This window comes from Leptodactylus fuscus, chromosome 11 (assembly GCF_031893055.1).
Source record: "Leptodactylus fuscus isolate aLepFus1 chromosome 11, aLepFus1.hap2, whole genome shotgun sequence".
In the NCBI taxonomy this organism is placed as follows: Eukaryota; Metazoa; Chordata; class Amphibia; order Anura; family Leptodactylidae; genus Leptodactylus; species Leptodactylus fuscus.
In genome coordinates this window covers 39,169,784-39,185,866 of record NC_134275.1, presented here as the reverse complement: position 1 = coordinate 39,185,866, position 16,083 = coordinate 39,169,784, and the positions used below count along the sequence as shown (strand labels likewise).

Sequence of the window (16,083 nt, the reverse complement as noted above, 5' to 3'; positions counted from 1 at the left end):
ACAAGTCATATAGAAAACCCTCAGGGGCGATGGACAATATGGCGCAAAACTGAACAAGCAAAGAAATGCGCAAATCTCTAGATCATCTGCAGGGTATGGAAGACATTAGCGTAGCGAAGAAGCTGAAAGATCAAGTCTTTGGACTGCAGGATCTCATGCAACAGGCACATGGCTGAGAAAGCGTAAAACTAAACTAATAAATATCATTTACATTAAAATAAGCCCCATGTGAGCGCAACGAAACGTCCAGAATGGCAGTACCAACAAAATGTGTGCATTGACCTCCATGTATACATCCCTATACTAAAGAACCCCTCACCCAAAAAAGTCAACAATTTGGGGTATTTTGATGAGGTAATTACAGCGACATTTTAATGGTACTGTCCCTTTAAAATGCACGAATAAAAAATGAAATGTCCATGGTGGGAACTGTCTTTGTCCTAATCCACCGTTACTTAAAATAAAATAAAAAGGCAGAAAACACAGTTGAACGGTCCTGATAAGTAAAATGTGCCGCCATATAATGATGGTCAATGCCCTGTGTGCAAAGAAATGTATGTTTGGCAAAGCAGACGCTCAAGAGCGGAATAACATGGCTGTCCCATTAGGTCGGCATCAGCTGCGTGGTAAGTGTGGAAGGGCCGGGTGGGGAGGGACAATGCCCATATCTCAGTGACGAACCTCCTATCTAGTATAACGCACAGGGGCCCGGTAGAGATAAGGGGTTAATCGACAACATGTAACACGTATCTGTAGGGCACAATGTGGACAAGCACAGCCGGCGGTGCACTATCTACAGCTGACAGGTTACTGGTCCTCAGATGTTTCACTGTATGTAAACTATAACCCAGGGCCTTAAAGGGGAGGTCCATTCAATAGATATGGGGGGGGGGGAAATATGTCTATGATCTAAGACCACTATGGATTTCCAGAATATGGTAAACAACCCCCCTGGAGAATTGGTAGTGGTCTGAGATCACACATTTGACACCAGTTGTGCACTACACGCTCTCTCCTTTGTTCTAGTCCCATGGAGGATCAGAACAGAGAAGTACCACTAAAATAGCGGTAACACACAGGGGCCGGGTCGGACCCCATTGACTATAATTAATGGACTATAATGAGGTCCGGTGTTTTAAAACTGAAACGAACGGAGGAAATAGTCCTCTGTGCCGGACTTTTTCTTCTGCCAATTTTTGGCAGAGACTCCGGCGCAGATGTGAACATAGCCTTAGCAGTGTCATCTTCTAACATGTATTTGTGATTTCCATTAGAAGATTAGGACTGGGTTTTCCCTTGCTAAAATGTAGTCTTAAAGGGGATGTGCCAAGTTGCAACTGTCCAATTGGCAGAGAATGGCTGTTGTGTAGGGGTACTGCTCTTCTTTTTAGACTCTATGGGGCTACAGGAAGGAAGCAGAGGACAGTGCTCAGCACCTAAAAGTTTCACCGCTCTATTCAGGTGGGCGTACAAGAGCAGGGGTCAAGAACCTCCAACTAGATATATCACCTACCCCGTGAAAGCTGACAAGTGGTAAACTCGGCACAACCCCTTTAAAGAAACACTAGACAAAATTGATATACTCTGCTATGCTTCGTACTGCGGGAGGAGCATGACAAGGATTCAGAAGAGAACACGTCATGCTTCGCCCCCTAACAGGATCATTTTGGTTTGGAGTGTTATTTTAAAGAGCAGGTATCGTTTGCCGTCATAAGCCAGGAGCAGGGATCTGGGTGCAGAGACCCTCACCAATCATTAAAGGGATTTTACAGGACATACATACTGATGGTCTACCCTTTGAACTGGTCATCAATATGTGATTGGTGAGGTCTGATACCCAGGACCCCTGCTGATCAGCTGGTTGAAGAGGCCACTATAATTGCGTGAGCGCTGCAACCTCTTCACTGTATACCAATATCAATTCGAAGCACAGCGCTGTATATATTGTAGTGGTTACTCTTGGTATTACAGCTGACCTATTGAGGCTTCAACAATCAAAATTTCTGATGTTCAAATGTTTCTAAACCAATAGAAAATATAGAAGAATATATAGGTGAGGTGCGCCTAGAGCTATATACACAGGTTTCCATTAGGTCTCTATGTTACACAACTGAAAGGCAACGTACATGCTGCAGCCCTTCCCCATAGTCACCCGTGTACAGTCAGGGCAGAGGGCACTTGGTTAATATATTATCCCCACACTTTGGCACAGTGGTCCACATTGGAGGTTATTCACAAAGAGCTTAGCAGGAGTGCTGGGAACCTGTATAACAAGACTCCATAGGATCTGGGTCTTCCCCATGTCATGCAAACCCAAAAATAGTCAAACTAAAAAGAACAAAAAGTTCAGTCGAGAAGATAACAGCACATCAAAAAATAGCAGAGGGAGTCCTTCCTAAAAATAGCATGAGAGGAAGAAGCATGGGATGGCGGCAATTACTTCACTTCGAGCTGTCTGCCTGGAGATAGGCAGGCTGTGCACAACAGGAATGGGTGGCGGCCTTCCTTCCCTTCCAGGGTCATCCAGTATGGTGTCCCTAATAGGACCGGTCGGCAGATGTCAGGTTATTTTGTTCAGTGCTAATCGGGACATGGTCCATTTTTGGGATCTAGAATTTGTAGATTCTCCACACCCCACAGTGACAGGAACGGGATCCCCTTGTCCTATGGAGCAAGATTCAGTGTTGTCCTCACACAGGTTCCTTGTCGGCTCGTGTTAACTTCTCCTTAACTTCCAGAGGCAAAGTGTTGAACAAGTCCTCCTCCACTACTAGTCCGCTTCGCTTGAGGAGGTGACAGTCCCCGAGCTCCACAGGAAGACACTCCAGTCTGTTGCCTCGCAGCTCCATCTGAGCCAGGTTGGTGAGCTCGCCCACCCTGGACGGCAGAGACTGCAGGGCGTTGTTCCCTAGATTCAGAGTACGGAGTTTCTTGCACTGGAAGAGCTCCGGAGGCAGGTTTTCGATCTATGGAGAGGTAAAAAGAAGAGAAAAATTAAGGGGTGCTCTACTAAAGACAATCCCTACTGTTACAAGGATCCCTTGACAATAAACCAATCACTAAGTGTCCACATTCTGGGACCACCAGCAATCAGTTGTAATCTTTGATGATACCTGTTAAATTTCCCTGCAGCACTTCTACAGGAGAAAAGTGGTATTACACTTTTCACAATATCAATCAAGAGACAAGGGCAAGACACTCTTTATAACTGTTTTATCTTTGGGAAATCTGCCATTAAAGGGATTCTATCACTAAACCAACATTTTTTCTAATTACCACGTCGGAATAGCCTTAAGAAAAGCTATTCGTCTCCTACTTTGCTCAGTCGCCTCTGGCCCGCCGTTCTGTAGAAATACCGGTTTTTACCAGTATGCAAATGAGTTCTCTCGCAGCAATGGGGGCGTCCCCACAGCTGCCAGAGAACTCTCTCCAGCGACGCCTTCATGTTCAACAGCAACCACGTCTTCTTCCGGCTGGGGTCACACTCCACTCTTGCGCAGTACAGAACTACAGGAGCATACTGAGCGGAGTGTGACCCCAGCCGGAAGACGACATGGTTGCTGTTGAAGATGGAGGCGTCGTTGGCGAGAGTTCTCTGGCAGCAGTGGGGAAGCCCCCCACATGTTGCAAGAGAACTCATTTGCATACCAGTTAAAACCAGTATTTCTAAGGAACGGCGCCGCGGAGTCCGCTTCTAAAGGTGAGAGACAAATAGCCTTTCTAAGGGCTATTCCGACATATAAAGCACAAAAAAACCCGATATAGGGGTAGAATCCCTTTAAGTGTTCGAATTTCCCTGCAGCATCACCACAGGAGAAAAGTGGAATTACACTTTTCCTAATAAAATCAATAGTATTCTCTGTGTCATGTAGGAGAGGGCTTCCAGAAGGTGACCCTCTTTATTAACCCTTTTCACTCTGGTCAATAGATAGGAATCCTGAGCGGAGGAATCCCGCGCCACTCCCTCCCTCATTAATGCTGCACTCTCTTAACACAATATTGAAGCCAACCCCTTTAAAGGAGTTTTCCGGAACTTAATTGATGACTTATCCTTCAGTTATGCCAGAGCCCAGCAGATCAGCTGTTCTCCATGGTGTAATAAGGATCTAGTAGGTGACGCTGCCCCATCTCAGGGCGTGTTAGCTGTGTGGTCTGGTGGCCCGTAACGGCTAACACACCCTACAACTTGGCATTTGTTGTTTCAGTGTGGTCCAGGTCACAGCATGTAAATATAGCTCTCCTAAATTCAACCCTAATCTATCTGGTTTGACAGGGACATAGGGAGTGGTGCCCAATACTAAAAGTCACAGGAAGGAATGTGGAAACCTGGGCCTACTGGATCCATGCCAATCCAGGGAGAACCTACTTTTAATAACTCCATTCTAGCAACTACCATAACACAGTCCATGACAGTAAAGCAGCAAGCTGTAAAATTATTGCTCGACATGGCTGCAACCACCACCCTCTATAGCAGTGGTCACCAAGCAGTGGTTCCCCAACTGCTGGAGAATTAGAACACCCAGTAGGTCCTGACAGGACATGCTGGGGAGTGTAGTTTTGCAACAGGATGGAAAGCGCTACAGTAGAGCTGATGTCAGCAGATTCTACTACTGGATGTCTCATCATATAAAAAACATCCAAAATACACTTTTTGCATCCATCTCCGGGAGAACAGGTCAGGTTATTGACTGCGGCTTCATCAGACGTAACAAAATACTGAAAGTCTTCAATTATTAAAATGTGGTTTATAGAAAATGTTCTGGCTGATAAAAATAGCCAAATAATGCAATGGTTACTGTGCAGCGGGTATATTAACATCCGATCCTGTTAACTCCTTAAAGGCCAAGGGTACACTGACAAAATGTAACAATTTCAATGTCTGCACCTCTATTATTCCTCCTGGAAATAAATAAACTGACAAATAGGTATTAACAGTTGGCGTTGTGTCCCTAAAGAGTCTGATATCAGTGCTAACAGTGTCAGAGTCTGTAGGGGAACTCCCTTTTGGCATAAAAGATGGTTAGGCCCATTTAATTTATACATTTCCAGTAGGAACAACAGAGGTATGGCACAGCAGAGTTTTAAGACCAGATACATCAAAATTGTTATTTTGTACGGTTTCATGGAAATGCAAGTAGATAGGAGAGAGGACGGGTCTTCTCTAACGGAGTTACTTTGTTTGGTAGTACACTTGAATGAGACTGAGCTGCAGTGGTACCATGTGAAGTGATGTCATCAGCGTAGGGTATGGCTACAGCATCACCGCTTCCTCAAATAGTTGATCAGTTTGGATCCCAGGAGTCGGACAATCCTCCCATCACATATTGATGACCTATCCTAAAGAATGCGTCATCAACGTGTGGGAGAAGCAGCACTACGAGCTTTTGTTTTAGGATTGGTGGTGGTCCCAGAGTGCAGTGCCCCTAACCATTCATAAATTTATTCCACATCAATTTACACAGTAGGAATCCCCATTTTAAGGGCTTGGCCCAAGATTTCACATTATCCACAGGATAGGTAATAACTAGCTGAATAGTGGGGGAAAGATTGACTGCCTGCTGGGACCCCCATCAATCACAAGAACAGGGATCGGAGGGAGTGGTAGACTGAGCATGTGCACTGCTGCTCCATTACTTCTTTATGGCACTGCTGGAAATTGCTGAACACTGTGCATTGTTAACTCCATGGAGACTGAATGGGGAATGCAGTGAGCATGCTCAGACTACTATTCCATCTGACCCTCACTCTAGTGATCAGTGGAGGTTCTCAGCAGTCGGACCAATCTTAGGACAATCTTAGGACACTTTAAAAGGATCAGGGGTGCAAATACTTATTCAACAGCAAGTAAATAATACTCACGTGGTTGGCAGTCACCGCAAAATACTGCAAGTTCTGTAGTTGTCCAATCTCCGATGGGATGCTAGTTAGAGTATTGTGGCTCAGGTCAAGATGCCGAAGCTTTCGGCACAAGCATAGCTGAATTGGTATTTTGTCTATCTTGTTGCGGTTAAGGTAGAGGCGCTCAAGGCTAGCCAGATTGCCAATCTGAATTGGTATGTAGGCAATATGGTTGTACCAGAGCTTCAGGCAGGTCAGTCTATGCAAGTGCTGGAAGCTGATGATCTCTTCGATGGTCTTTAGGTTATTGTCCTTCAAATCTATCTCCTGAAGGTTGTGAAGACTGAAAATGGAGTGAGGGATCCTCTCCAGATCACAGCGCACCAGCTCCAGTTCTGTAAGATTCACCATCTTTTTAAGACTGTTGAGGACCATCAGCTTGGTGCCCTCATTGTTGACAGAAAGCTTCTGCAGATGTACGCCCACATCAGTCACAACTTGAGGCAACTTAGTCAGGTTGCTCTTCAGTCTCAACACTTTTAACCTCTTCAACTCCCGTAGACCATCGATGACTATATATCTATTGTTCTCAGCACTTAGGTTACCGGTCAGATGTAGCTCCTCCAAGTTTTTCAGACTATAGATCCATAGGGGAATCTCCTTGATATCCGTAAACTTGATGTGTAAAGACTTCAGGTTCTCTCGGAGAAAGGCCAAAGCTGGTGCCTCAATTTTAGCTGCCGTGTGGTACAACCAGAGTTCTTTGAGACCTGTAAGTTGGGCAATGCTTGGAGGGATGGTGACATCTGGGATAAGTTCCAGTTTTAGGACCTCCAGCTCGACAAGATCAAACACAGTGTCAGGGATACCGCTCAACATGAAGAGATGCAGCTCAAGCTTGTCCTGAGAGTTCTTAGTGATTCTCTGCCGTAACTTGTCCAGTGTCCACTCATGATTGAGGTTGAGCTGTCTCAATTTGTTCTCGCTTACTTCCGACAAAAAGACGGCAAAGCGCTTGGAGTAGAGTGGATCGTACTGGTCTATGAGGTGTAGCATGAAAGCAAAGTCGTTCTTCACATCGGGAATGTCGCTGTAGCTGCTTTCCTCTCGGATGGATTCAAAGGAATATTTTTTCAAGGATCTTCTCAACATCCACCAGAGTGTGTATACGCAGACAAGGCCATAAAAGCCCACAAGGCTGATGTAGAAGGAAGCCAAGATTTTGAAGAGAGTGGCCAATGGGTGGGCACAGCGATACATTCGGTAACCAGTGAGGCTTTCAATGTCCACCTTACAGTCCACATCAAAAGTAATGCTACTAACATAATACACCGTGTAGCAGAGGATCAGGATGAACTTGATGACTTTGATGATTGTCTGCCGCATGTACAGCCTGTATACTATATCCCCTTCTTCCACATGTGTCCGGAACTTTTTTACCTTCTCAAACAAGGCTTTGGCTTGCTCACCCTCCTTTTTATCCAGGACTCCAGTCTCAGATCTGTCGACGATCCCCTGCTCCACCCTGGACTTACTCCTCTGAAGCATGGGCACAGTGGCTTCCACATCTTCACTGGCCGTAGAAGACTTCTTGTCCACTGAGCCATTCATCTTTCCACCAGCGGGCTTGGTATCACTTTCTTCCACCACGGTCTCAGACAAGGCTCGAGTAGTCCAGGGCGAGTCAAAGCACTTGAGCAAGATGGAGACAAAATGCTCCAACTTGGAGCTAGTGCGGGGAAACTTAAACCAGAAATTACTACAGGCCAAGAAAATCAACGTGTGCAGCAAAACGAGGTAAGGAAAGTATTTTGCGAACCAGTGCAGACGGTTCTCATAGCACACGGCGTCAACGTAGTTATACTGATGTCTATCCAAGTCATATTTGATGCCGGTTGGACCTAGTGATGGTGGAGGTCCCAAGCTACTGTTGGTGTACTCAGGTTCTGCAGGAGTCCAGGCACGGTACGAATCATTACAACTGTCATGGGTGACCCATTTACAAGGCAGGCAGATCATCTTGTCCTGCGTGACCTGCAGGGTACCCCCAAATACGGCTATCATGAGCATGACGATGGAGATGTAGTCCGTGAAGACATCCCACCATGGCTTCAAGATACGATAAGCCGGTTGCGTGTCTGCAAAATACCGCAGCTCTGTTACGGGAATCATGGCTCACCTGGAAACAAGCAAACAGAAGAGGTTTTAGTACAATCCCAGCAGTAACCTGACAGCTATTTATACCGGCAGGGGACAGGTAAGGACAGTCACACAGAGATTAGACATGGGGAAGGGATTAGACACATACAATGGAGATTCAATTCAAGAAATCGATGATATAATCGCTGCTTTTTTCCCTTTCGGGAATTTTTGTCACACAAGAGATGTTGACTTAAATCAACTAATCTACTCAAACAGTGTGTCGAGGTCTATTCTGAGCTCTTACAGCCCCACAATGGAGAAAGGGGGACTTTGACATTAAAAATCCAAACAGAACGGACATTTTAAGCCACAAAATAATCAAATGACATAGACAGCTGCGGGGAAGAGAACGGACAGGAAACCACGCTGTGGCTGGAGATTACACACTATTGTCAAGGGACGCCTGTCTTCTCTTAACCTCTGCATTACTGAAGTGAGTTCACAATGGGGGATAGTTCATCAATATTAGATCAGTGGTGGTCCGCTATATGAAGAAGAAGCAGCTATTAAGTAAGTGCTGCCTCCACTTTATAGGCCAGGTTCATTCATCACATGGTCTGTTTGCAGCTCAGTTCTATTCAAGTGAATGGCTCTGAGCTGCAATACCAGGCACAGCCACTATACTATGTACGGCGCTGTGCTTGGTATTCAGCAAAGAAGCCACTATGCTCATCCAAACGCTTCACCGCTATAAAAAGCTGATCGATGGAGATGCTAGATGTTTAACTCTGAACAACCTGATAAAGATGACCTATCAATACCATAGTCTTGGAAACCCATTTAATGCAGTGTTACGTTAATGCTTTGCAGAATTTGTGCTGAGGAACTACAAGACTCTGCATTCCTTACCAAGCCACCTAGTAATGTTCTACTGACACAAGAATTGCAAATTACTAGGCTTTGTCCAGAATCATGAATACAGATGTATTGTTGTTTTTTTATTTTAGAAACAGCACCACTTCTGTCCATGGCATTGTTAGGTATTGCAGCTTGTCTCCATTCATGGAAATGGGGCTAGCCAAATATTAAAGATGGTGGATGGACAGACATAGTGCTGTCCCTGGAAAACGAAAATCAGTCCATAATGGGGTTGTTCAGCCCCAAAAGGTCGTCAGTATGTGATATGTGGGAGTAAGTCGGAAGCAGCTGCAGCAGAGAGCACATGTAGACTCTTCTATTCAAGTAATAGGAGCAGAGCTGGGGAGAGGTCATCAGCAGAAAAATCCGTTTGGGACCAGAAATCTGTTCACATATAAAGGGGGTTTTGGGGCCTGATATATTAATGACTTATCCTAATGAGATTGGAGGGAGTCTGACACCCGTAACATCCACAAAATGGGTCATGCTCAAAGCAAAGCCAGCAACTAAAGACCAATTTATAAGGTAACAGATAATCTGGGATATATGATTTACAGCGGTTCATTAACCCTCGAAGGACCCTTTAGCTGGAGCTCCAGATGTCCATTTCCCAATGATTTCAGACCAGCCCAGTAAAGCGCAGGGTTGGGTTAATACACCCGCTTCCCACACACCAGCTGAATCATCCCATTAGGAGACATACACAAGGTCACCCTTCACAAGCCTGAGCCCACATCAACAAAAATAGCGTAAGCATCCCCAGAATACATTTACGAGCATCACCCTCCCCATCTAGGGGAGAATATAGATAAACACGGAGACACTATAAGGCCCTAATGCAGACCTATACATAATCCAAGCACAGCATTGCCGCACCCAGAGGTCCATAGAGTCTACTAATCCACAGCTGAAAAAGGACAAAAATAGGACATGTACATGCCCAATAAAGTGGATAGTCAAAAAACAGGACATGTGAATAGCTCCACTTACATCAATGAGGGAAGGAGAGGAGATATCTACTGTACTAAGTCACAGTTATTAGTCACATGGTGTCTGTCTGCATATAAAGACGTAAAAACCAAAACACTATAGCATGCCGGTAGCGGGACGCTGTGCGACAAAAACAGTATGAGCTCAGCTTCCTCTAACCAGATTCAGCTCGAACTAGTCACAAAATACACAATACAAGGTGACGCACAGTAAAAAACACAAGACATCAAAGTCCACACAATAAGATGTCTTCTAGTGTTGGGTAAGCAGCCAAGAATTCTCCTGACATAAATGATTACTAAGACTGGCCGCACACCAACCTGAGGGCCAGAACCCTCCACAACATGGCCAAACATGGTCTGCTGGAGTCAGGGCCAGCGTGGTATGGAAGATGCGTTACCTAATAGGCACGAACACGAAACCCCTTCCCCCAGTGAGGATTTCTGATCCACAAAAGCTTGGCAATAACCAAAACCTTGCCGTACCCAGCTTTCCCAGAGCCGTTAATGGTAAATCTTTTGAGTTACAATGTAATATAGGAGGGCAGGTATATCGGATACAGTTTTCCATGTAGTTATATGGTCCCTCTATAGGGGACAAAATCTGTCACGGGGGTGTGTGACAACTACTTAGACCTATAATGGCAGACATCAGTCATTGTTACCTATTGAAACCTGGTAGTCTCTGATAACTTCGCCAACAGAGATCTTCCGCCCTCCCATCCTGCTAAGTGAGGCGGCTCTCTCCATTCATATCTATGGTTGCCATGAAAACTATGGAGTTGTGACTCCCGTAGAAGCGAATGGAGAGGAAGGGGGGTCTAAATGTGACATCACCTTTCCTTTCAGGTCTCATTAGATGAGATGGGAGTTGGTGATCCCCTTTATGAAAATTAGTCAAGTGACACCAAAAATCCTGTGAATAAGCCATAAACGGCTAACACAGAAGTCAGCAACCTTCGTCACTCTAGCTTCTGTAAAACTACAACTCCCAGCATGCTCCAATCACTTCTATGAAAGTTCTAAGAACAGCAGAGCATCTGGGCATGCTGGGAGTTGTAGTTTCAAAACAGCCGGTTAGCCGACCCCTCGAAGAGGTCTTTAAAGCAGATTCTACATTTTCATCTCTACCTTCCTCCCTTGTGGACAAAGTCAACCCCAAGGGGTTGACCCAACAGCAGTTTAAGGAAAAATGGAGCAGTTACCCATAACAACCATGCCCCATATGAAAGCAGGGCCCTGCTCAGGTACTATGGATACCTGTCTGTGCCAAGTATGGAGTTTATGGATATAATCGTACAAACAGGGCAGTCACAGACTATAGGGCAGATTTATTATGTAAAATGTGCCAAAATTCTGGCGTAATTTGTGCTAAAAAACGCTGTGCACCATATTTATCAAGTATTTTAGACACTTTTACAACTTATACAAGCAGGATGCGGCCTAGCCCTTAAGTACTATCATGGTGTCTATCATGTACCACTACCATAGACATATCACTATGATAGTTAGCGGAAAGGGATGAGGCCTAATTTACAACAGTGTGATGCAAAAATACATCATAATTTGGGGTAACACAGTGGCTCAGTGGTTAGCACTGCAGCCTTGCAGTGCTGGAGTCCTGGGTTTGAATCCTGCCAAGGACAACATCTGCAAGGAGTTTGAATGTTCTCTCTGTGTTTGCATGGATTTCCTCCCGTACTCCAAAGACAACCTGACAGGGAGAAAGAAAATACACCACAATTTTGGAAAATATTTTTGGCATTTTCTAAGCCAATAGAACGTGTAAACAGACCAGAGAATCTAATGCTAAGATCACATCAGCGCCAGGGTGTCAATTGGAGGACCAGAACAACGGAAAGGCAGAGCGCTAAAATGGCGGATACATACAGAGCCCGAAAGACCTCATTGACTTTAATGGGGTCTGTTGTTATTTATCTGAAAGTGCTGGACGAAAAAGATGTGCATGCAGGACTTTTTCGTCCTCCGATTTTAGGCAGACTCTATGAAAGAGACTCCAACGCAGATGTCAATTTAAGACACTTTGATAAATCTGGGACAGTTTAAGGTCAGGGTCTCCGTCAAAGTGTCCACCTCCTGCAAGGAGAACTTTTTTCGTCCACGTGTTCAGCCTTATGAAGGGTTGCCCAATAAAACGTACAAAACACAACATTATATCATCGTGACTACCACAAAGACCCATGTGACGCAAGAGGCCACACTAACAAAAAAAAATAATTACTGGAAAAACTTTCTAGACGAAGTCAAACACCTTCATTCACATTAAAGGTATCGTGTTGGGGGAGGGGTGTCCCTTCTCAAATAAGGAACATACACCTCATCCCCTTTTTTAACTAGTGTGAAAAGCAGCATAAAATCCGTATAAACAGAAAACAGATGAGATGGAAAAAAAAAAAGTGAAAGAGAAAACATTGCTTGTCGAGACGTTCTACAACTTCCTGGAACAAGACGTCTTCTCAAAGAATACAGGAGTCTTTCACTGAGTGGTCCTCTCCATTTTTGTGTGCAACATTAGTGGGGGCCGGGTGGTGTAGTAATAACCCAGCACTAAAATATTTTAGGGCCTTATTTATCATATAGGATTGCTGTCACATTGAATTGTATTTTTCATTGGTCTAAATATTTTAAGCACCAGCGGCTTCTTAATAACTTTGCTGCACCACAATTGGTCCTGTGCGTGACACAGACTGACTTGGATTTCACCAATTTTTTGGTGAATGTTATAGTAAATCTGTCAGGCCAGGGGTCAGAGTGGCTAGTAGGTCAGAAAACGTCAGTGCCACATTTTTAGCGTGCTAAAAAGACCCCACTTTTGCGCCAGAATGTGGAGGGAATTTGTCTATCCCTCTATGCCAGTTTTCAGATGTGCATGATGGCGATATAGTAAGGGAAATAGCGGCAAGCTCTACTATATGAAAAACAAACTTCTCCCTAGAGAACGTCCCTTTAAAGCAAAAGTCTCCTCCATATTGAGGGGCGAGCATACATCCGCCATGAGCAAGCGTGACATAAAACAGCTAAATAAACAGTAGGAGGCAGGGACATTCCTCGGGTCAGTGAGCAGAATAAACATACTGGAAGATCCAAGGTGAAGTCATGAAATCCAGGATCCTTCATGTAGCAAACTTAGGAATGGTAAGGTCACACATGCAGTGGATTTTTGCTGCAAATCCACCCAGAACAGAATGTTTATATACCCAACATCTCAGAAAGTTGTACAAAACTGCTAGACCAGACACTAAGATAATTTGGCGCATGTAACACCTACTGCAGCCTGGCAGAACAGAAACTCAATGCCTTATAAGAGTCTGATCACACTTCTCCAAATTCCACCTAAATTCAACGCAATGGGAGGCAGGCACCGATTTTACATCTAGCGTAAAATAAACGTCATGATTTGCAGATGGATGAATTGGGGATGAAAAAATACCGGAATGGAATTTGCAAATTCTATGGTGAACTTGAATTCCTGAAGCTGAATTTTTTAGTTCCTACAAATCCCACTGTGTGAACGTCCCCTGATAATCTGTGATGCTACAAGATCCAGCCACACGGTAGGTCTACTGTCAATAACTAAAGTAAAGCGAACAACTCACGCTATGGCAGAATTATAGTACATAGGATGATGGTAGTAATAAGGGTACATCTATAGTAACACAGTAGGATATAGAGAAGTAGGGGAAAGATGAATGACTGCAGTAGTATACATGGTTTGTACGTAATGTGTAACCATAGCAACAAATAAAAGTGCATGCTCACAACGCAGCATCCTCTTGCAGCCGAAACCCTGCGTGCTTGTGGTCTCCAATGAGGAACCCCAGCTGCATGCGACCGCCACACCATGAGCATGCACACTTATTCCTTAGTCATATGACAGACTTCTTTTTTTTTTTTTGTTAAGACATCAAGGCAGATTGAGGGGCACGTTGTTTCTGTTGATGATGGCCATATATCTCTCAGGGCAAGCCGCCATCACAGAGAGTAGGTGGCTAGGTAGCCTTTTCCTATTTGGAATTATGGGAGTACATTTGATGGACCCCCACCCATCACACATCCTACTAATGTACTAAAAGCAAATAACCTAAGAGAACATAAAGGAGAATAATGAAATGTGTTCTGCAGCAAAATGTAGTGCGGAGCGCTGGCAGAAACTTAAGGTGTTTGTACGGGATTGTTGGCAGCTGTACAAGGGTAACAGCGCTGGCACTGAATGGGAGAGCGGGCGTGGTGTCACCATCTACAGCTGAGTCAGCAGGAAATGTACACACAGATCTATAAGGAGAGCAGATAGTCAGTGCAGTGGATTACAGCAACCAATCACAACCGTTCTCTTATTTCACAACCTGCTGGAGGAAAAGAAGAGCTGGATTCTGATTTGCTGCTGTGTGCTACCCGGCTCTGGTGGGCAGACACTTACCTTGGTATTGGGGATGCTATCTGTGCTCTGACGGAGTGTGAAACAACAAGCACAATGTATTACAGGTGTGGAAACAGCGGCAGGTCCCCAACTCCATGGGAGCAACTACACCTGAAAGAAAATGACAGCATATTAAAGGGGTGGTCTGGGGGTCCCCCCTACTGATGCCCCCAATCCAAAGGGTACTGGCACTCACCACAGGCTCAACAAAACCCGGTAAAGCCTAATAAAATTAGCAAGTACCGTACTCGCCATTTCAAAAGGTTCTTGTAAGTCCACATTAAAGGACTAAAGACAACCCAAAGCCATGGGCTTTCATAGGATATATCACCTACATAAAAAGGGGGCCGCATTCAGGCCCCGGTATCACTACAATGGCGACCACTTTCTACCAAGTCATCCTAATGAAAGAGGCCGCAAGCTTCCCCAACCCTAAAGATAACTAAATTCTGAGGGTTTCTATCTGGTCCCAGAAATATCATGGCTTTCCCTAGTCATTTCAGATTGGGCTGCACAGTGACTCTGGGCGTGACATCAGATCGCAGGATCTCTCGACCATCATCGCAAATAATGAAAGTGAGTGCGTTGCGAATCGCAAGTTGCCGCGACAACACAGTCACAAGAAATCTATCAGGTTTGGATTTCTCGTAACCGTTGCGTTACCTTGCAACTGCACTTTATTGCGATGACGACAGTGAGACACCACAATCTTATGTCATGCCCAAAGTCACCATATGGGCTTATTCAATGATCTGCATGGTTATACACCACAATTGTACGATCACTGGCGGCCACACGCGAGTGCACACTGTAATTGTACAAATTTAAGTTATAATTGTGCATTTATTCGTAACCGCATGTGTTTACACCGTAAAATCAGGCAATCTTTGGCCGTCCATACAGGTGGGTTTTAGCCGCTATGTCAGCACGCATATCCCACAAGCTCTTCTGGATCTTGCCCTGCTGACACAGCAGTACGTATCTCTATAATATACCAGGCTGGGCAAGATGATGACGCTACATGTTTCCATACACTGACAGCAAGCAGAGATTTCATAAATGGCGCAGAATTGAAACGCAAACTATATTACAAATTCTAAGAACTTGGCTTACTCTTTACATACGAAGACAGTTTAATAATTGGCGCAGAGGAAAGCGGACACACCTCTCCGAAAGCGTCGTGAACGCGATATCACCCGATAAGGTGCCCACGTGTTGGGGCATACAAGGCTTGCTATGCCAGGGGCCATGCCTCAACTTCATAAACTGAACACACTGAATGTGGCAGTGACAACATTATTGTCAATTTGTAAATTTTGTCACCTAAATTTACACCATTTCTTGAAAATGAGTTAATTACATTAATTAGTGACAACTGCTCCATGACATATGATAGACACACATGTATATAGTCCCATAGGGCACCACTCTCCCCTATACCCAGCCCACACATTTCTCCCTGTCATCCCCTTACATACACCCCTCTCCCCCCGTATTCCGGGATGGTACGGTCCACGCGGTCAGTATAACACCAGCCCCTGATCCTACCTGATGCCCCGGGCAGTGGCCGGTCCCCCTGCTGTCACTCTCCGCTTTGTCCCTCGCCACCGCAGTGTTCCACATCCCCACCCCCGGAAGTGACGCTTAGTCCCGGGGTGGAGGACCGCCGGTATCCCGAGGGCTGGGTCTGGGAGCCGTAATCCGGCGTTGGAGGGAGGATCTAGTGTTCCTGGGACAAACAGACCTTAGGGGGCGGGA

The 16,083-nt window shown here is 45.1% G+C and overlaps 1 protein-coding gene across 1 annotated transcript; it reads right to left on the bottom strand.

The window, feature by feature from the left end:
• Positions 1 to 343: 343 nt before the first annotated feature.
• LRRC8A (leucine rich repeat containing 8 VRAC subunit A) lies at positions 344 to 16,009 on the bottom strand. Its single transcript, XM_075260076.1, has 4 exons — positions 15,874 to 16,009; positions 14,326 to 14,436; positions 5,860 to 8,017; positions 344 to 2,966 (listed from the first exon to the last, which is right to left on the bottom strand). The coding sequence occupies exons 3-4, from the start codon at positions 8,008 to 8,010 to the stop codon at positions 2,691 to 2,693; spliced, it is 2,427 nt and encodes an 808-aa protein (XP_075116177.1). The 5' UTR covers positions 8,011 to 8,017; positions 14,326 to 14,436; positions 15,874 to 16,009; the 3' UTR covers positions 344 to 2,690.
• Between the last annotated feature and the right edge of the window lie 74 nt (positions 16,010 to 16,083).